At 35.2% G+C, this 21,432-nt stretch overlaps 1 protein-coding gene across 11 annotated transcripts in view; it reads right to left on the reverse strand.

The window, feature by feature from the left end:
- Nucleotides 1–313: 313 nt before the first annotated feature.
- The window catches only part of LOC128886388 (transcription factor 12), a 526,407-nt gene continuing 505,288 nt past the window's right edge, over nucleotides 314–21,432 (reverse strand). For 7 of the 11 annotated variants that reach the window (XM_054141239.1, XM_054141241.1, XM_054141235.1 and 4 more), the window contains 4 exons: nucleotides 16,920–17,009; nucleotides 15,336–15,481; nucleotides 12,849–13,003; nucleotides 314–8,374 (listed from right to left, as the gene is read on the reverse strand). In XM_054141239.1, the coding sequence (XP_053997214.1) occupies nucleotides 8,330–8,374; nucleotides 12,849–13,003; nucleotides 15,336–15,481; nucleotides 16,920–17,009 (436 nt within the window). In that variant the 3' untranslated portion in view covers nucleotides 314–8,329. Of the gene's footprint in view, nucleotides 8,375–12,848; nucleotides 13,004–15,335; nucleotides 15,482–16,919; nucleotides 17,010–20,217; nucleotides 20,308–21,432 lie in introns of all 11 variants that reach the window. The other 4 variants (XM_054141233.1, XM_054141245.1, XM_054141237.1 and 1 more) reach the window with 3 other exon arrangements.

A 21,432-nucleotide genomic window follows, 5' to 3' on the forward strand; every position in this document is an offset into this window, starting at 1 on the left:
TATATTAACTAGTAAATGTTGTTTGGACTATATCTATCTTAGAGACTTCCGAGAATATGTAAAATATCATTGATTATAAAAAAGGAAGTTAAGAAACTACAAGTTCACACAAAAGTTTTTTGGGAAATTGATCAGTGTACGAATACATTCTACACCCACTGTACATAATCCAAGATTTGTCACAGTATTTATTGTTACCACCTTATCAGAGTTTAGGAATCATATTCAGATTTATATTCTTTAACACCTCATCTTCAGAATAAGTCTTTTAAATTCCTGGTAAAATGTTATAGCACTCATATATGGGTGACCTGACAGTCAACGTAGTGTATAATAGTATTCAATTCGACATATTTCAGGTTGTCTAATTCACATAGGTATAATTCACAGATTCTGATTGTAAGTACATAAAGTGAAAACATATTGTGTGTTCACAGGCGGACGCTTTTCAGTTTAAAACTCCGTATGAGTTTGTCGTGCTTATCTCTACCCTTCATACGTCCAGCTCTGGTCTAGAATAACCGCACCGATACAGTCGATAAGAAGAAGATCGCCTCGATTAGAGTCGTCCCGCGAACTTCAGCGTTTTAATGAATTCTGAAACTCGTGGTAAAGCAATTTTGACTCCCATTTACCGTCGACGTGATTCCCTTCGACGAATGAACCTACCAATGGTCCGATTCAAAGTAAATACGACCTAATTTCGCAAAATCTTGCGTAACGCGTTTACACCAAAGGGGATATGCCAGAGAAACAGAAGTATGTCTGGGAGTGTTTCGAACGAATTCGAAAGTAAAATTAAACGATTTCGAAAGGCTCCATCGATACGGTGGCGACTCATTAGCAAGACTATTCCCAATTGATGGCGGAATCGCACAGATTTCTTTATGTAGATGTAGAAAGTATACCGCAAGTATAATAAAAATATAAATTAAAAACGCTCTCGACAATTGCTTCCTAAACATTTTTTTTCTGTTACTTCAACAGGCTATTAAAATATTTTGAAGTAAATACGAAGAACTTCTCTTCGTCGGAAAATGCGTTCTCTCACTTTTAAATGCATTGTTTGTCTGATTTTGTTTTAGTTTTTCAATTACATTTTTTTAACCTTTATGGTGGGTTGAATGAGAATTAACGTAAAAGACCTTCAGGGACTATGTAATCGTGTCATTTGTGAATGCTGAATCAAAGTATAAGTACTGTGGTAAAATTTGTTTTTAACGTTGATTTGTTCGATATATCATGCATGTTGGTGTCATGTTATCACTGGCTGGTTAATAATGAGCAACACAGTAATTGATGGAAGAATTAATTAAAGTGTATTCTTCAACCGTGTGGTTGCGTAATTTTCTTTGAAAAAGTAAAACGTTAAATAACACAAAAATATTGATAAAGAAACGAATTAAAATGCGTCGAAATTTGTAAGCAATGAAATTTCTGGTAAAGAAGAAAAATTGTATTACTTTAATGAGACACAGCTTCTAATATTTATCAGGGCTTTTCTTTGTCTTCCCGTTTGAATTTTATATTTTTGTATAATTCCATTGCAAACAAAACTATTATTCATTCACATCTTTATTAACATATGTGTTATTTAAAGTCTGTATTTTTTTGTGTAGTTCAAATGTTAAAGAACATTACCAGTATGTGTAATAAGTACTCTAAATTATATATTTAAAACTGACAAACATTGTTGTTTACAGTTATTGTGATAATCTAATAATTATGGTAAGTTCTTATATCACATATACGATAAACAGTTGACTGTTGTAATTAATTTTTGATAGAGATTTAAGTGTGAATGACAATAATTAACTTGTTAAGCATTTAGGTTCTCCTCTCTTTATATGAATTTTATTTTATCATGATTTTAGAGCTTATAGACAATTAGGCGTTTATAAATAGGCTCGACGTTGTGAATTTTTTGTAGAAACCATTAATTTTTTTGTATGCTTTTGTATTAGTGGAAAGTACAGTTCATAAGTAACATAAAAATAAATGATTATAAAAAACATTGAAAAATAATTTAAAGTACAGACAGATCCCTTCACGGCGATTAAGTTAAGTTTAATATTAATGGAAAAGTGTAGATCAGGTATGGGAAACTTCCAACATACAGGACGCAACCATCCTTTTTTCATACTTCTTTAATTCTGTATCTCCTTCATTTATAATCTGCATATTCTCAAACAACTTTTATTTCAGTTACTTGGAACTAAAAAATTGTTGTTTTTTAAGCCACGTGCTTCAACTTTATAAAAACCAATTTTTCTTGACTGCTATTTACTATAATATACTTTGTCGCCTTTTATATAAATTTAATTTTCACTTATTGTAACCCATTAACTGTATACCTACTCAACGTAAATAACTATATTTAATATTTAGACTTCTCGTGTCCTGTTATTTGAATAATTTTAAACTATCGACATTTGAAATCTATTATCTGGTCTAAAAAATCTAACAAATAATTGTTGCCCAACAAATTTATCTATAAATATAAAACAACTAAAAAAATAATTATTTACTATTTCCTAAAAGAAAATTTAATGTACGATGTTAATAAACTAAAACATAGAGTACAAAATCGTCCGTTTATTTCTGAACTTTAAAACAGAGATTAATTTATATCGAAGTAAGTAATGTGTTTATAATTTTGGCAAAATTAGCTCTACACGAAGCGTGCAGCATTGCGAGACATTCCCATGCTGAAAGGTCCCCAGCCCTGATGTAAATGGCTGTAGCCGTCAAGAAAACACAGATGATATTGAAAAGTTATTAATTATACAATGGCCAAAACGCCATGATTGTATAATTACCTGGGTACTCTTGATGACCATTAACATCTATACGCTTTCTAAATTATTAACAGAACAACATTCCACATTTCGTTTAATATTAATGACGCGCATTTAACCATTCTTAACTCTTTCGCTACGAAGATTGTATATACACTTCTTAAAAAATGAGAGTCAATTGCGAATGGCGCAAACATACGCCCTCTGAAGATGAACAGTCTTTTTTCGTTTGAAAATATTACTTTGGACTTCGCAGTTCCTGTACCCCAGGTACCTATGAAATCAAGCAGGTATTCCAGCATAGAATTTCGACAAAATACATTTTGGTTCGATATAAGTTTTTTGAAAGAATATGTTTTAAAAAGTGTATTTGTCAAACTCTGTCGGAATTTAGAAATTTAATTCGGAAGAAGCTTAGTACTTCGTAAATGACAAATTTCTTAAATATTAGTAGTAATAAAATTGAACGTAAAAGCAGCACAGAAAGTATAAAGGCCCCAAACTATATACAATTGTTACAAATGCAATATTGATTTACAATAAATTTTCGTATAATTTAATACTGATATTTTCCTTTCTCTTCTAAAAACAGTAGAATAGATCAAAATACAATGTCAAATAACTAAATTATTTGTTTCTTCGTAACGTTATGTTTTGAGAACACTCTGAATTAAAATCTTTTATTTTTGCACAATTAATCTTAACGAGTAAGTACACGCAGATTTATACAAGCAATTAAATTTGTAAAAGCAAGTCCAAAAACAATGTTTGGTCTTCAAAGAATTAAATGCAAATTTTAAAATCCACCTGGCCGATTGACTTCAAATTTTGTGAGTGTGAAAAAAGAAATAGTCAATCTTTCAAGTATCGTCATTTTTTAATTATCGATTTTTCATATCATTCTGCTACATACGATATCTAAACTTTTTGAGAATATTTGTTGTAAATATAAAATAGAACGATCGGAATCGTGGGAGCTATACGAAGATATTCTTGAAAGCGACGCGTGAGTTTTGACGTAGGAACATAAAACATTTATAGTTTTTGCTTAGCACGTTATCTACCTGGGGGATTTATAGTCTTTTATGAGCTATTTATAGGCTTTTTAATCCACTATTTACCTCCTTGAGTTTATTAACTGCGTCGTTAGTAGTCTCGCAATGCTCAATTTTTGGAGACAGGTACAAGGCTATTGATGTACCTAGTAACTGTATCCAAAGGTTTATGACAGCCTAGATTAACGTACATTAATCTATGTAGCTTTTTTCAAGGTGTAGACTCTTTCTAAATAACCAGTAGTTAAAATGTTAAAACAAAATGACAAAAATAGATCAAACACACGTTCTACGCTAGAATACTCCTTCAAGATACCTGAGGCCTTCAAGGTCTGGTCCTTCATAGTTGATATTAAGTGACACTTCCAGGTGTAAGCTGTGACGTTTGACTACACAATGCATTTAACTTATTCTTCGTCAAATGACACACTGATTCTGTCACACAATACCAATGCGTCATTTGTTCCATAAAGAAGCCAAGTGAACTGCTGGCAAAGCATCACAAGCTGTGTCCATTGACCAAATATTGCATTTAGCTTCTTCTTCGTCAAATAACACACTAATTTTGTCATACAATAACAGAGTGTCATTTGCTACATACAGAAATACTAGCTGCAATGCTGGCGAGGTGTCAAAATATCTTATCCAAAGGGCACCAATACCTCCTCAGTTCAAATTTGCATTTATGAAGTACTCTTTCGAGGTAAATATAAAGATCTATGAGATTTGATCAGCAATTGGAATAATCTTGCTAGTCAGACCCACGTACGTTCGTGTAGAACGCGACCAGGACCTTTGCGATCGCCGATCTCTCGACTCGAATCGAACTGCGCACTCTCTTCACCTTTTCACTTTGACTATCTAAGACTATCGACAGATGTGCGCCTAGCTTAGACGGAGCTTAAGAGCTATTTATTGTCGTTATTATTTTACATGATTACCATCGCGAATACAAGTGCGTGACCGCGAGCGTATGCGTGTGTGTCTGTGCGTTAAAGATGGGCAAAATTTCATTCGAAACACGGACAACTTGTAAAACCAACGTATAGCAATTTATTCGCGACTACTTTGAAATATTTTATTAAATTTGAATTTTATATAATTCAAATTTAAATTTTCGTTTACGGATAAACGGCTGCTTATCTTTTAAATTCTCGTTCGAATAAGAATTTCGCCCACCTCTAGTGTATGTATGTTTGTGTAATTTATCCTCCCTATGAATCGCCGCTGACCTATCGCAGCAATGTACGTACAATCGACCATCCGTTGCGTGTCTCCGAGTCTCATGTTGTCCCTTGTCAGTTTCTAGTAGCAATTCGTCGTCCAATTAAAAGTAAAGCGAGGTTATGCGAGTTATCTCGACTGAGCTTCAAGCTCATACAGATACCTTCGTTGCGGCTCTTCGGACCAGGGTTATCAGCGAGAGCTCAACACATTGAGCCAAGCGTAACGTCGCATAGAACAAGAGAGAAAGCTATATCGCTGTATCCTTAGGTGCATTTCGCTAAGAAAACTGTTGGGCGATTCTCTTGGATTCTCTGCTTTAACCCTTTGCACTCGAGACCTTTTTTTCTGGTATCTACCAGCAACTCGAGATGCTTTCTTAGCATTCTATTGCCACGAATGCTGAGATTATATTAACTTCGAAAATGAGATCTCTAATTTAAGATTTGAGAATCAGGTCACCTTTCAAAGAAATTAAACCTAAAGAAAACCTAGTGGTGACTGAGAGTCACCTCTCGAGTGCAAAGGGTTAATTCATCTATTCGAAGTAACTGAAGGAATCAAAGCAGAGAATACAAGAGAATTCAGTTCAATTCAGCTCAACAGTTTTCTCAGTGGAATGCTCCACTTCTTTCTTGTACCGTGTCTACTAGCAAAGGCTCAACCCGTTGAGCCTAACATGACGTCACATATCAACACTATACTAAACTAAGTTTCCCCTTTACTATTTCTTAATACGTCTTACGAGGCTCAACGCAGCTGCTTTCGCTCAACTTATGGCCTTATGGCAACCCTGGTTCGAAGCCACCCGTTGATTTTCGAATACTTGGTTGAACGCAACGGGAAATTTCCGAACGAATTTCGTTCCTTTTCTATTTTCTTTTTCCCAGCAATCCAATAAGCGAAGAAAGCAACGAAAACAGCGAAACCCGTTCGATTCCTTCCGTTCATCGGCTTCCGGATGACAAGCGAGAGAGGAACGCGAAGTTGCGGAGAGCGAGATGCACCCGCCTGAGAAATTCGTCTGGGAAACGGTTCCCGATATGCTTTTGAAGAAAAATATAGCTGTGCACGCGTGATATGTCGAGGAGGGGGATGATAACGTCGCACACGGTCGCATCGGGGAAACGGAAACCGGAAGACGACGCGGAAACCGAAGAACGGAAACGAAAAGAAGCAACACAGAGTGAACAAGAAAGCAAAGAAAGAACAGAAAGTAGACGGAGTAAACACGGACACTCGACACACGTGATCATTTATTTCTTGTTGTTGTTCTTTCGGTTTTTCTTTTTATTCAATAAAATTTATTTAAGAATCTAAATAAATTAAAATACATGGCAACTGGGTACACATTGAGTTGAGCTATATTTTTGTTCAAAAACAAAAATGTCCTCTTTTTCTCTCACGAAGGATCTCCTCGGCGATCATTAATCGGTAGTAATAATAATAATAATAATAATAATAATAATAATAATAATAATTAATTAATTAATAATCAATAATAATAATAAAATCATGATCGTGACAATAATAAGAATCATCGTAATGATGATGATGATAATAATAATAATAATAATAGTAATAATAATAATAATAATAATAATAATCGTAATAAGGTAATTGGTTAGGCGTACGCCGCTGCTGTATATATACAATTATGCGTGAGATATGTTTGAACTTTTTTCGTGTTCGATGGGTGATCATCCGTATTCTCATTCCCTCCTGTTTCTCCCCTATCGTTCACACCTATAAACTGCCTTTTTGCTTAATCCTCGCACTTGTGCTTTCTCCAGTTCTTATTCTCGTGGTCCGAATCGTTGAACCGTTACAAAATAAAAAAGAGAGTGAACAAAAAATCGATTCCACCGTGTTATCCACCGTTCTGACCGCGAACCACTCTCTCACTCTCACGATCGATCACGATCCTTCCTCTATTCCTCGTACAACGTAAGTACAGAAAGTTAGCCTGAACGCACCGTTCGCGTGTCCTCGATTCGCGTCGAACGCTCGCGAGACGATCGTCCCGTTTCGTATGTACAATTATGTTTAACCGTCAGCCGCCGAGGAGGATCGCCAAGCTCGCCGCTCCTTGCTTGAGAGTCGTTGATTTTTACGTATTTACAACCGGCGACGAGCGTGCAGAACTCTCGCTGAGTTTTCATGGGGGACGAATAATCTTGGCCCAGGATCAGAGATGGACAAAATTCTTAGATCTCGCTAAACGTATAACAAATAAGGTAACTATACCTTCTTCGTTCGTTACGCGTCGAACGAAGATTACAATTGGAATTACAGAATGAAACGATTGACAAATGTTTATATAATGTTTGTTACACGTTAAGTTTTATTGGTTGTCCGTTACAGACGAATCTGAAACTTTGCCCATCCCTGGCTCGGGGAGCCTGGGTGTCGAGCTTTCGATATGCTGAGAGGAACCTGCCGGTGAGTTTATATCTGATGCGCGACGACCTCGCGATCGTCCTCGGCCGCTGGGCTATCCAGTCCTCCCTCGTCATGTCCAGAGTTCTCTATGCCTGGAGTGACGCAATTCTTCGCACGTGGCATTTGAACAAGAACCCGGTAGGGGTTCGGGGGATATGCGCCGAGTAGCGAGGGATGGGAGATCGATTCAGTAAAATCTCGATCGCGCCACACGCTTCTTATGTCTCGAAAGAGAGGAACCATATTCCTTTGTCTTCTCGCTATTTATAAAAATAATTTGAAGCCGTCTTCGAGGGGGATTGGGGTACGGGTAGATGCCTCTTAAAAGTAACCACGCTCTAGCTCTCACTCTTGCACTCTCGTACACTTTCTCTCTCTCTCTCTCTCTCTCACTTCCTAATTTTTCGATGGCTCGCAGCGACATACAGAGCAACCACTCATCTCCTGTTCCTCGTACGTGTTGTATTTAGAGTCACTTTGGAAAACCACGGATACTACCGGGTGTAATCGCTCGCACGCGAATATTACGGTATGCACAACAGCCCCTTGGACAGCGCAGAGTCCTCGAATCGACGTTTCCCGTTCACCGAGCAGTCGTCCTTAGTGTACTCGCCTCTCCTTGGAATATTAGTCAAGAGACGTGTTCGATAGACCGCGGTACCCCTACAATTTTCCTCGATTCGTACTACTGGCACGGCCGGAGGGTAGTTCGTGTCTGCATGCGCGAGTTCCGCCAAAGTCCCGAAACTATGATAATTATTAAGCTGTATCTACCCCTTAACACAGGATCACACCGCCGCTAAGCCGCTGCTACTGTGGCTGCGACGGATTGTGCTGAAGGGAAGGAGGCGGGCCCTGGAACAAACAATTTTCACGTTTAGGCCAATTGGTAAACAATTGAAACAGAATATTATTTTTCCTGAGTTCTATAGTCTATTTTATATCATATTTAATACATTATTTGGTTGTTTACTACCTTTGATATGTTTTTAATAATGTTACCATATTGGTGTCAATTGTATCATATTGCAAAAAGAGCAATTAATTGGTATGTCTCACCGGACTGTATTTATATTAATGAAACAATAATTAGAAAGTAACTACAATGTTGAGATATACTACAAATATTTTTGTCAAAATTATACAATTTATATTCGAATAAAAAAAAAATAAACAAACTAGGTATCTTACTATGTATGGTGTAATAGAACCACGAGGTCTAGGCACTTATTTTACATAAATCTGTAACTCGTAATCTTTTCTCCATGTGGAGATTACAATTCATGCAACGTCTAACTAGGCAAATTAGTAGAACATTTTTATGTAACAAAAATACTAATAGCAAACCGATTATGCAATTACATGTGTGATTGTGTGCTTTATGTTACTCAATGTATTGTTTCGTTGAACAAGAAACTTGCGGATTATTAGAACCCCACTGAATTAACTTTTCATTTGACTTTGTAACATTTAACACCTGACTATCAATCTGGAAAAATCATGGAAAAAATTGAAATTCACATCCTCCCATATCTTTATTGGAAACGATGCATTAAAGCCTTAGAAAGAAGCGCGCTAGTGATTGGAAAAGACAATAAGGTGAAGTCCGAACTATAAGCTGAATGTAGCAGAAGTTTATTGCTTTGGGTTTTCGAATTTTGTTCTCAGTCTGTCTTGCAATGTAAGGTTTTCTTGACTGCCCCAAATACAACGAAATCAGGAGAAAGTTAAACATCCATAATAGTATCAGTGAAGCCAACTATTCTTTCAAATATCAGGACACCTTAGTAGAATTCTGCAAGACTATTGAGTTCTTTAACAAAATGTAATAACCCTGTACTGTTTCTGTAAGTCGCTAATAAACCATAATGTTGATGCGACGTTAAGCTTATTAAATAGAAAAAAAAATGTAAGGTTTTGCGTTGTCTTATGTAGGAATATTGGATTATTTTTTAATTCTTCAGCTCAACCCTGCATACGTCAAGTTCTGCTTGGTAGGGGTTAACATTGATGATCTGACATCTAGAACCAGCTTGAAGTGAATCGCGTCTTTAGAATTCCATCAAACACGTATTAATGCCTCTCTTGAGAAGTGGTTCTTGTTTTGTTACCGGTTCTGTTACTTGTCCGAGGATCAGTCATTGATCTTGTCTGTCTAGACTGTTGAAATAGAAGATCTATTTCCAATAATGACGTCGTAGAAGTATGCGAATTTCAATTTTTCCTTAAGTTTCGTAAACTGATATAAAATAATATTTTGAAAAAAAATATAACCGACTTCTAAAACCATTAAAAGTGCACTAAAAAGTATGAAATAATTTCTCATTCATTTATATTTCTCTCTATATTAATTTATATATAATTAATATATTTATATACAGCTCTGGATATAATTGCTTAAAATTATGAGAAAATGCAGTGAAAAGTATGAAATAATTTCTATTTAAACTGTATTATTATTCACCAGCTCTTGGCGAATTTGGTTAAATTATTAGAAATTATTTCATACTAGTGCAGTTTTAATGTTTTTCGAAGTCGGTTATATTTTTTTTCCAAAAATTATTTTACTTCACACTCTAGTGGCAATGTGGCCCGAATAACTATGACTAATAGGTTCAATGAAATAACAGTAGTTATGTACAATATATTGTTGTGAGGAGTACGTGTGCAACTGAATGAAAAGTGTTAATGGCGATCGGTAAATTCCTTGCCGAGCTACACCAAAGAATAGGAATTTTGTAGCAATATTGGTTTCGTCCATAAAAAGAAGCCTTTAGTTTAGGCTAGCAGATTAGAACAAAATCAACTAATCGCTTAAGGTGGTACGACGATATTGACATTTAGTGGGATAAATATAGTGAGATATAATTATAATTATTGTTTATTTGACTATAGTATTAATGTACACGAAATATAAGGCATGACATGATATTTTATCTATTCGAAAGTTCTTCTTTTCATTAGGTCTCCAGATATAGTTGATTAGTCTAAGTATAAATTAATAATTATAACCACATATCGTCTTTTGCATGGTTTTATATGTGCTTAGGTAAGGTGTAATTTCTGTATCTCCTTTGTCGTTTTTATATGGTTATTATAAGATGTGAAAGCAGTTATAATATTACTAATATACTATATATTTTTGAGATACAAAAATGGTACAATAGTATTATTATTACTACTGTCACGTTTCTTTCATCTCTACGAATTCTTAGACATTTGTTCATTTGTTTAGAGTATTTTTTCTTAATACATAACGCTATTTGGGAACGTTATATCTACTAAAGTGACGTCTTGGTCTGTTCGTCAGCGTCACGTATAGTTTGTTAATGGAACAGACATGATTTACCAACTCCAATATATCTTGCATGTCAGAACATCTATTACTGATTGTGGTTCAGACATTACTGTTTGATCTTTAGCTATGTACTTCCTGTAATTTCGCGTTGTTACTACTTGTGCATTGCTATCGTGTAAACTTCTGTTTCTAGGAAAATATTTTCCCCGAATAACTACGTGTATGTGTATATGTCTTAAACTCTGCCAGACGTCTTCCGAGGAGTTCTTTTTGTTTTTAATGTGATTTCCCTTAATAGATTGAACTTCCTTATTTGGAATAGAGTCGTATCATTTTATATTGAGTGGCATTAAGTTATTTTCACTTTCCACTGTGACTTGTTTTTGTTCCCTTTTCGTCGTAGTATAAACATGGTTATCATTTTTCATTTATCGCGCGCACTTACTTAACTTTTCAGTGCAATCTTTAATCGTTCTGCCAGTTTCTTCTACTTTAAGGTTTATTCCATGCATTTGTTAATATCAAAGATATACACCTTTATGTTTAATTTCTCGCAGTATTCCTGTGATCATTCCTTCTTCATCAAACGTTTCTGGGAAATGTTAATGATGATCTTCTCAAACGACTCTATTCTTGGCGTTTATTCTCCACTCCTCTTCGCTCTCCGATTTGTTGAGGTCGTATACTTGAAATCATCGTTCAATTCGAATCTTATGCGTTGCAAGGACTTTATTTTGGGTATCTTCTTACCGATGAAGCCATAAACAAACAATTTTGAAAGGCATATCCTTCCCTAAAGGGTTACATGCTGTATAGACCACCTTGATATCATTTGCCGCTTACAACACCATTCCATCTTAGGTTGCTCGTATGAAGAAAGTGCCAAAGCCTAGCAAGAATCAGTCTTTGTTCGTCCCTGCAGTTATCCCAATCTCGCTATATTTGTTCCAGCGATTATACAAATTCCAACCCTACTATAACACTACCCCTTGTGAAGAAATCACGGGTGGAGAACTGGCCTTGAGCGACTGGTTCCCTTTTGTTGGAATAATATTACTTAGTGAATGCAAAAATATGTAGGATCGTTTCTGTAATTTACATCTTGTTAATTTTCACCAGTATTTTCTTGTTTATATTTCTCTTTTATAATTAAATATCGTTCTTTCAAGCTTTCATAAATACAGTGGGTGTAGAATGTATTCGTACACAGATCAATTTCCCAAAAAACTTTTGTGTGAGATTGTAGTTTTTTAACTTCTTTTTTTATAATAAATGATATTTTACATATTCTCGGAAGTCTCTAAGATAGATATAGTCCAAACAACATTTACTAGTTAATATAATTTGTGAAATCAACAAAAAAATGCGAAAAGTGGGTAAGAGCATAGAAGCAATAAGTATTTGTACGATTCTTATGACGAACCATTAACAGTAGAGTTTATAACATAAACATATTAGTTTATGGCCTCCATACGAATTAGAAAACATCAAATTTCCAGTAAAGTACTTTAAAAAATGGCTCTAATAGAGGAATGGAAAAAGATCCCACTTCGAATAACTAATAATTTAGGTAATTTAACGCTTAGAATAGTTGCAATAATTATAAAATCAAAAGGAAATCCCACGAAGAAAGTATTATATACTTATAAATTAATGTAAATTTCTTTCTTTTTTAATCAAGTTTTAAAAATTAAACAGTTGTGCGAATACTTATTGCTTCAATATTTCTATCAATTGTTTTTTTTTTTTTTTTTTTTTTGTTAATTTCGTAACTTACATAAATAGCTATTTTTTTTTTGTAATCTATTCTAGAGATTTCCGAGAATATGTAAAATGTCATTGTTGATAAAAAATAAGTTAGTAAATTATAATTTTACATGGTTTTTTTGGAAATTGATCGGTGTACGAATATTTTCTACACCCACTGTAAATTAAATAAAGATTAAAGGTATTAATTGCGTGTTTATATGATCACATATTCCATTACATTTCTCTAGACTATAGGTGTCTCGTTCTCGAGGTTATACTCACAGGCATCGTGGAGAAGGATGGCTGAGAATGCGCGTGGGGATGTGGATGTGGGTGTGCTATGTGCGCAGCGAGATGGCCAGGTAACTTGGGCCCATCCTCTGCTTTTTCCTCCTCTCTCCTTTTTAAGCACGCTGCCTTTGGGTTAAGGTTTCGTTCTGGAAAGAAACGCAAACGCTTCGTTGGAAAATATTCTAAAGGAAAGTTAAAATTATAGACAAGAAAAATATTATTTGGCGAAAAGAGAATTTTTGAGAATTATAAGAATAACTTCTCATAAATTCATCTAAAGGTTAATATATTAGATTGTACTAAAAGTTTCTTTCGTTTTATTAGTAGTAATACACAATATTAGTAGTAGTAATACATAATACATTGCATATTAGGCACATACATATATCATATATACATAATATATACATATTAGTAGTAAAACACAATATTTTATGTTTTATGTTGCATCACTGACTTGTATACGACGCATTTTGCTTTATTACAGATATAACATCAACTTTCAAGTGATAAGGTTGTCTCTTTATGTAGACACTGCCACAAAAAACAGTCGTGTGCAAGTCGTGAAAGAAACTTTTGGAGCAACCTAAGATTATGTATACATGTATGAATTTATCGTTTGATCAGCTACAAGATTACAATAATGAAAATACCCTATCCCAATTAAAAAAATGCCAATGACTTTGAAATTTATTGAACCCTTTGCAATCAGATGTCCACTAATGGGGGGCATCGTAAGTCTAGCAAATTTTGTTAGTGGTTATGTAGAATAAATTTATGCTAGGGCAAATTACAAAAAAATGCGTGTTTCCTTGAAGTTTTCTTATTGAAATTGCACGAGAAAGCAAACCAAAATATGGTGCATATACAGAGATTTAGAGAAAAATATATGAGCAGGCGTTACATGAGAAGAGTATGAAGTAAAGGGTTTCCTAAAAGAGGCTTCAAGGTTTTGTTTTTGATAGTGAAATATGCCTGTCGATGTGGCGTAATGGATACTTTTAATTATGTTTAATTACAATTACGTGTACTTTATTTAAAATATATCAATTAAACATATTCTATATATATTACAATATATTGGGTTGTCTGGAAAGTCCGTGTCGATTTTTGGTAGATGGTACAGGTCTGAATATATTGGAATGCTTGACGACAAATAGCATGTATACATCCTTTAAAAGGTGGAAAGAATGTAGAACAAAACGGGACCTACGTAATTCAAAAAATATATATCAAAATTCAAATGTGCCTTTAAATTTTTCTTAAAAATTGGCACGAACTTTCTGGACAATCCAATACATATATATATAATTCATCATAGTATATATTGAATATATTAAAAAACAAAATTCTGAAGTCCCTTTTGAAAGATTCTTTATGTTTGCAGTGGTGCCAACGCTTCAAGAAAACTATAAAAATTTATAATCAAATCTAATTATACTAAAAAAGACACGTTTCCAAAGTTAAACTCTTTAATCTTTAATGTATGCGATTCTTGTTTACATATTTCGCAACGAGATGGCGCAGAGTGCAAAGGGTTAAAAAATGACCTGGAGTAAAAAATGATCCTATCATAGCATGCGCCTCTTTAAACAGTCTAACTTTATTTTATAGATTTTTTTTAAAAAAGAAACATAAATAATGGATATATTCGGGTGTTGACACTTAAATCACAGTATAAGTACAACCAGTAGCGTCACTCCGTGTCGGCATCTTTGATGTTGGTGTCCGAGGTCCGCCATGTTCTTGGTATGCACCGCGCACATATTTAAAGTGAGAAAAAAATTGAGAGAAAAATATTTACCCAATTGCAAACAGACATAAGACACTGAACATAAGTGCCGGGATTTAAAAAATATAGTGTTTTAGCAAGAAAATATTCTATTCATATTTTTTTATAAAAAGAAAATATATTTTATAGATTGTAAAAATAATATTCGGATTACTAAGTAACACAAATTTAAAGTTTAAAATATTACAAATTTATAAGTATAACATAAAAGTAATCCGAGTAATCATATGAAACTAAGTCAAAAATAAAAGTGATAATATTACATGGATGTTGTAATAATTTTGTATTTCTAATACGTACCATTTTTTTATTTTATTTGTAATCAACGTGGTTACACTTAGATTATCTACAATTGAAGTATGTACAATACGTCAAGTTACATTGTAATTTCTTGATTAATAATTGAAACATTTCCTGGCAAAATTTGCGACTTATAATTTAAACTTTAAATTTTAAATTTTAAAGTATTCGTCTTACATGAAAAATTCATTTCTGTGAATGACGTGTGACGCTGCGCGTGGTGTTGGTTACCATTAGTACCATCTAGTGTACAATATAGGAAACAGCGTCGTCGCCATGTTCTTGGTATGGACAATTGCGGACGCTACTTTTGCCAAGTGACGCTACTGGTTGTACTTATACAGTGCTTAAATGTTCCACCCTGCAGATCATTGAAGCCAACGTACCTCTAACTTGCTGTTCCAGCGTCATGATCACTTCGACCGCCATGTTGAGGATGCCAAGCTTTGTTTGAGGCTTATCCGTTTTCAGGTGCGTCATGCACATTCTTCCTAGTTCCTTGAGGGCCTCGTTGATGTCTCTGATACGTATCCTGAAGCGACAAATCTCGGTTACGTGTGTCGCGAAGCAAAACAGACCACAGAAAAGATGAGCAGCGAACGTTCCGAGAAAGAAACATATGAGAGACTAGCTGATCCATCGATCGTTACTCCTCGACTTTCGATACCGCTCTTTTCGCAAAGGGTACCAACGTTTTTCTAACATTAGATTGATCGAGATCTGGGAACACTCGATAGTGCCGGGCCGTTCATTAATTATGTAAAGTTCTAGAGGAGGATGGAGCTTAAAAAAATTTCTACGTGACCTTACGACGGAGGAGGAGAGACTTTAAAAAAATTTCTGCATGGCTTTGCCATGGGGGAAGGGAAGGTAAAAGCTATTTTCATATAATATTTTATTACGAGTCGAAATTCGCATAGAAGCGAGTGATCGATTTGTTTCCTTACTTTAAGATTGTCTCAAATATTAGTTTCAACTGTAATACGCATTTTCCAAAGACTAAATAATTATTTGTTTTAAATAAAAATGTTTGCGTCATATGATAACGTGTATCAGTGTAACTTTCTAACGACATTTACCCCTCTATGAGCCCACATAACTTTCAGATTACATGTTAATATATCGATATTTTGCCAAATAATTTTAGTTTTCTAACAAGATGACGTATACGTCTTAGTTGTGAAATACAGGGTGTCCAAAAATGTTGTAACACCTTGAAAGGAGTGGTTCGGGGAGGTGATTTGAAACAATCTTTTTCTTAGCGAAAATGTTGACCGAGGCTTCGTTGAGGAGATATTAACGGAAAACCCCGACCAATGAGAACGCAAGTATGCCGATGGAGCGCCCACGGTAACCGTCGAGGTTTTCTGTTAATATCTCCTTAACGAAGCCTCGGACTGCATTTTCGCTAAGGAAAAAGTTGTTTCCAATCACCTCCCGAACCACCCCTTTCAAGGTGTTAAAACATTTTTGGGACATCCTGTATAATGTCTCTGATAACTATTAACAATATTGATGGTGGTTAGCAGCACCATCAACTTTAAATACCAAAGTAAATGCCTTGCAAGTTGTCTCCCATAGAGGGCCAAACTATTTTATTACATTAACTATTTTGTTACTTTTTAGGGAAACTCAATGTAATATCTTATGTAAGAATAGGGAGGAGTTGTCACAAATGGCCAAAATCATCCTTACGCAATTACTGAGCGGCCCCTCACCTCGTTAACAACAAATTAAAGAAAACGTTGGAACCCTTTAGCGTCGGAATAGCATCGCAACCCAGCGAAGAGTTTGAAGGATCTCGAGCAGCATTTGGAATCTTCTGCATAATAGCACGAGGGCTTGATCGTTCGGAAGGGAGATTCAAATTTCTTTCTCACGTGTACATAGAATACGGGCCTAAGTTTTCTCGAGTCGGTGGACAAAACGGACGAGTGAATTCACCGGGTGACTTTCATCGACTTCCTTACCTTTCCCTAGCATTGTTCGCCTGCCGCCTCTCTTTCTCCCTTTGCGCCTTCACGTCGGGATCGTCATCCTCGTCTTCGGCGCTCGAACAACAGTTGCGCAATAACAACACTCGATTAATCACCTGACGCAGGCGGTAACGCTCTATTCGTCCTAGATCGAGCGCGCGCGAACCGACAGCAGTGAGATCGTCAACGCGCCACAATTACCGATTAAAGCGGTGATAAGAGAGGAATCGAAAGTGATTTGATTCGACTCGGGCGGTCTTTGATCGTTTCAGTGTTAGGGGTTTTTAAAAATCCGTGTCAGATTGTGCCATGCAGCGCGATAACGCTTCGTTCGATCGATACGATTGCGTCAATAAAAACTGCTTATTTATATGCAGATGGTTTACGATTATTTGAGAAAAAAAATATAGTAATTACGAGAGGAAATTGTGATATTACTCGCGGCGAGCTACATTCGGAACCGAGCGTGTTGCGAATTGACGATCGTGACCAAACATGGCATCAGATTTCACCACAGAACAGCGCGATCGCACTGCGTGGCGCTGAAACGGTTAAAACTACTTAAAACCGACGGGGATGCTCGATCGATATCGTTGCCTCGTTTCTTTCTCGACGCAGAGCGCAGAGATCTCTTTCTTCGAACACACGCAGCGCTCTCCGATCGGCTTATGCTTGTGGACAGAGAAATAATTCGGGTTGCTGTACCCGGGGCCCGTATTCTTTGCAACAGAGAACAAACGTCAATGGTGAAGAATGTCACGCGGAGGGTGAGATGCGGATCTAACGCGCCGGAGCTGGTTTCGTGCTATTACCTAGAAAGTTCAAGGGTTAGGTGGCATCTAGGATATATTAGGTTGTCCCAAAAGTTGCTTCCATTTCATTAATAAGTAATACGTACACAATATTTTATGTCTAATGTTACATTATTAAATTGCGTACGATTCATTTTGCTCCATTACTGTTACAACATTAACATCTAAGAAATTGAGTTGTCTATGTATATAAACACTGCCACAGAAAATAATTGAGTGCAAGTCACGGAAGAAACTTTTGGGACAACCTAATAGTATATGTGCTGGGTAGAAAGGGAGTTTTCGAACGAAGAGTCGATTCTGAAAGAAATCTTTATTATAGAGACTTGTATTTATATTCGGACACTAGTACTTTATTCGTTATTGCACTGTATTGTATTGTTAAGGAGGGAAACCACTTTTGGAGTCCAAATATTAAGTGTTTCTTGGGATATTTTTGTTCATAGAGAAAAATTTATGTAATTTCTTCATAACTTCGAGAATATTTCGGCTATGTTGTAAAGTACATTTGGTATTTAAAATATTTTTTCAATTCATTTCATACAGAAATCTGCATGGTTGTGGATTCTGCATGGTTATGTATATGCAGATACGTGCAAAAGATGGTAACAGAGATAAGTAGAAGGCCAACAGAGATGAAACTGTATACTTTGCTATTGCTATTGATAGAAGACCCAGCTCATTTGACCAGCTTAGAATAAGAACAGTTAACGTTTAGATACATTTCAAACAATTCAATCCGTAGAACATTTGCCTTTCCTTATGTCGCCATTAGAAGAAAAATTTCTCCACATTTTGTATTTAAATTGTTCAAAAAGGATAGACCAAAACAGTTTGATCTTCAAGGTAAACGTAATATTGTGAAGAAAGTAAAAAAGTATTCTGATTTATCTGAACCTGTGATAAATTTTGAATTACCTGAAGAGTCAAGAAAAAAAGTTTACCTAGACATGATACATTGAGTGTTGAAAGAGTATGGTTATTTAATTTTAATATATAATTTTTTTCAAAGAATTTATTCGCAAAAGACAAAGCTGATGGAAGTAAAGTCAACCTTTTTAGTTCTGAGCGAAAAATAATTTATTACCTCTTCAAGAGATAGATGTTATAAATTTAAATCCATAATATGGTAGTATCATAATATGGGGCTGCTTTTTATCAAAGAATTTAAAGAAATGGTGATTTATAGATAAGTTTAAGAAAAAGTGCAACTGCCATGGACATTGAAAACACATTCAAATTGAATTAAGATAATGGTCGTAAACACAAAATTAGAATACTTTAGGAATATTAAAATACAATTTCCCTCGTGTATTGGACCCACCACCACAGTAACTGGACTTTTCTCTGTAAAAAAATGACAAAAAGAAACTTAACATTTTATGTACCGTTAGCCTATTTATAAGCTTTTTAATTCCAGGATCTATTCGCAGGAGTTAATTAACTGAGTTGTTGGTCACCTACTTACAGTGCTCAATTTAAGGAAACAGATAAATCTCTTGTTTTTATGAAGTATACAGTATATAAGAAATCAGTGATGGGCAAAACCCTAAGCTTCGAATAAATCTGAAGTTTGCTGATATGTTTGTCTCGTTTCCTCTCTTCAACATTTTTCAAAGAAGGAAACGAGAGTAAGAAATTAATGTGAACCTGGATTAATGTATAACAATATGGAAAACCCTTTTCTAAATTATAAACTGTTTCTAAATAGACTGGTAAATAAAGTATTGATATTTGGCCTCCTGATGTGGTTTCCTTAATCATAACATTCATTGCGATAATGGATAAAGTACTATAGTGTCCTAATATTAATAGTCTCTGTACGTACACAAAGGGATCGTTTGCAGTGTTCGTTTTGATATGGGAGACAATTGCAGCGAGGTAAGATCATAGGATTCTCGAAAGTTCATGAAACATTGTTGGGACTTGTCAATGTCTAACGAGCAAACGACGAAGCGACATGTGATAAGTAAAAGAGATAAACAAATAGAGAGCTCGCGCGCGCGCGCGCGCGCGCGCGTGTATGTGTGTGTGTGTGTGTGAGAGAGAGAGAAAATTGAAAAATTGGAAGAAATAACACGTCGAATGATGCAGAGCGTGGAAATGTGCTTGGCAGATTATAAACTAAAAGGTGCATGCCTGAGAAGACCGAATCGCAGCCGAATTAAAATGAGACTGATTGATAGGCGAGCTCGAGAACTGTCCCAGGCTCGTATCATTGCCGTCCTTAACCAGAAACATTTTAATTGTCACGCCAGAATACGGGCCTCGCGGTAGGGAGAAACGCAAGCATGCCAAATTTAAGCTTCGACAAATCGTGTGTCCGTTTTTCTTTTTTTTCTTTTCTTTTTCTTCTTTCCGACGCTTGCTATCGGCATGCGTACGATTAGACTGGACGCAGGACTCGAGGTCCTGGAAGGATCTCGGAGGACTTGAAGAAATTTAAGTTCAAGGAATGCGTACTGCGTGTGTTCACTAACCTTTCACGCACGTTGTTGGCCTGGCGACGTTCCTTCTCGCGCACCGCTTTGGTGCTGGGATCGTCGCAATCTTCATCAGCGCTCGAACAACGGTTGTTTAAATAGAATCGGTTAGTTCAATACTGTGTTGCACACGTGGACGAGAGACTTGTCTCTCGTTGGTGTCTCGACGCCAAAACAAATTCTTACATTTCGCTACTACTATTCAACGGGCGTTATTAACACCAACGTAATCACCTCGAATTCGTCGTACACTCTCGGCGATTCATGAATGCGTTGCAATACTTCGGAAGACAAATAGATTAGAGTACGTATCGATTTCTAGTTATTTTATACACAACGCTAAGGCAATCGACTGAAATCTTTATATTAGGTTATCCCAAAAGTTTCTTCCATTTCATTAATAAGTAATACGTACACAATATTTTATGTCTAATATTACATTATTAAAGTGCGTACGATTCATTTTGCTCCATTACTGTTATACAATATTAACATCTAATCACTGCCACAGAAAATAATTGAGTGCAAGTCACGGAAGAAACTTTTGGAACAACCTAATATAAGGTCATTCTATGGGATTTGGACACTTTTTGGAGAAATACCATAGATTTTTATGAAATTTGAATATGTACCTACTTAAACGTATCTCAAAGTATTCAAACAAATTTGCATTTGGATATTTTTTTTCATAAAATTATAACTATTGAACTAGGCAACAGATAAGAATAAGCGTTCAACAAGTTCAGTCGATACGATCAGCGTTCATTTAAATTACTTTTCATTTAGCCAATTTCAATACGTCCATTTTTTTAAAAAATACCTCCATAAAGGGGATAAACGGAGCTATAATCTTATTTCATTTGCAAATTTTTAAAATCTCATGTATTATAAAAATATCACATTTGGTTAAAACAATTTAAAAGAGAATTATTAGACAAATTTTTGTTTAAACTGAAATTATTTGTATTTGATACTTTAATAGTTTTACTGTAAGCCCGTATAAGAACTCTATAATGCAAGTTTTCATATATACTTTCAATACAAATAATATGAACAAACTTCTTGAAGAATTTATTAAATTAAATTGTCATTGAATATGCACAAAAACACAAATAAATACTTTGCGGTAGCATTTAAATAATTTTGGTATTTACACAAAAGACCAAAGCATTTCTTTCAATGTTTTATAATTCAGAAATTATGATATGAGGT

This window comes from Hylaeus anthracinus, unplaced genomic scaffold (genome assembly GCF_026225885.1).
Source record: "Hylaeus anthracinus isolate JK02 unplaced genomic scaffold, UHH_iyHylAnth1.0_haploid 11982, whole genome shotgun sequence".
NCBI classification, from domain to species: Eukaryota; Metazoa; Arthropoda; class Insecta; order Hymenoptera; family Colletidae; genus Hylaeus; species Hylaeus anthracinus.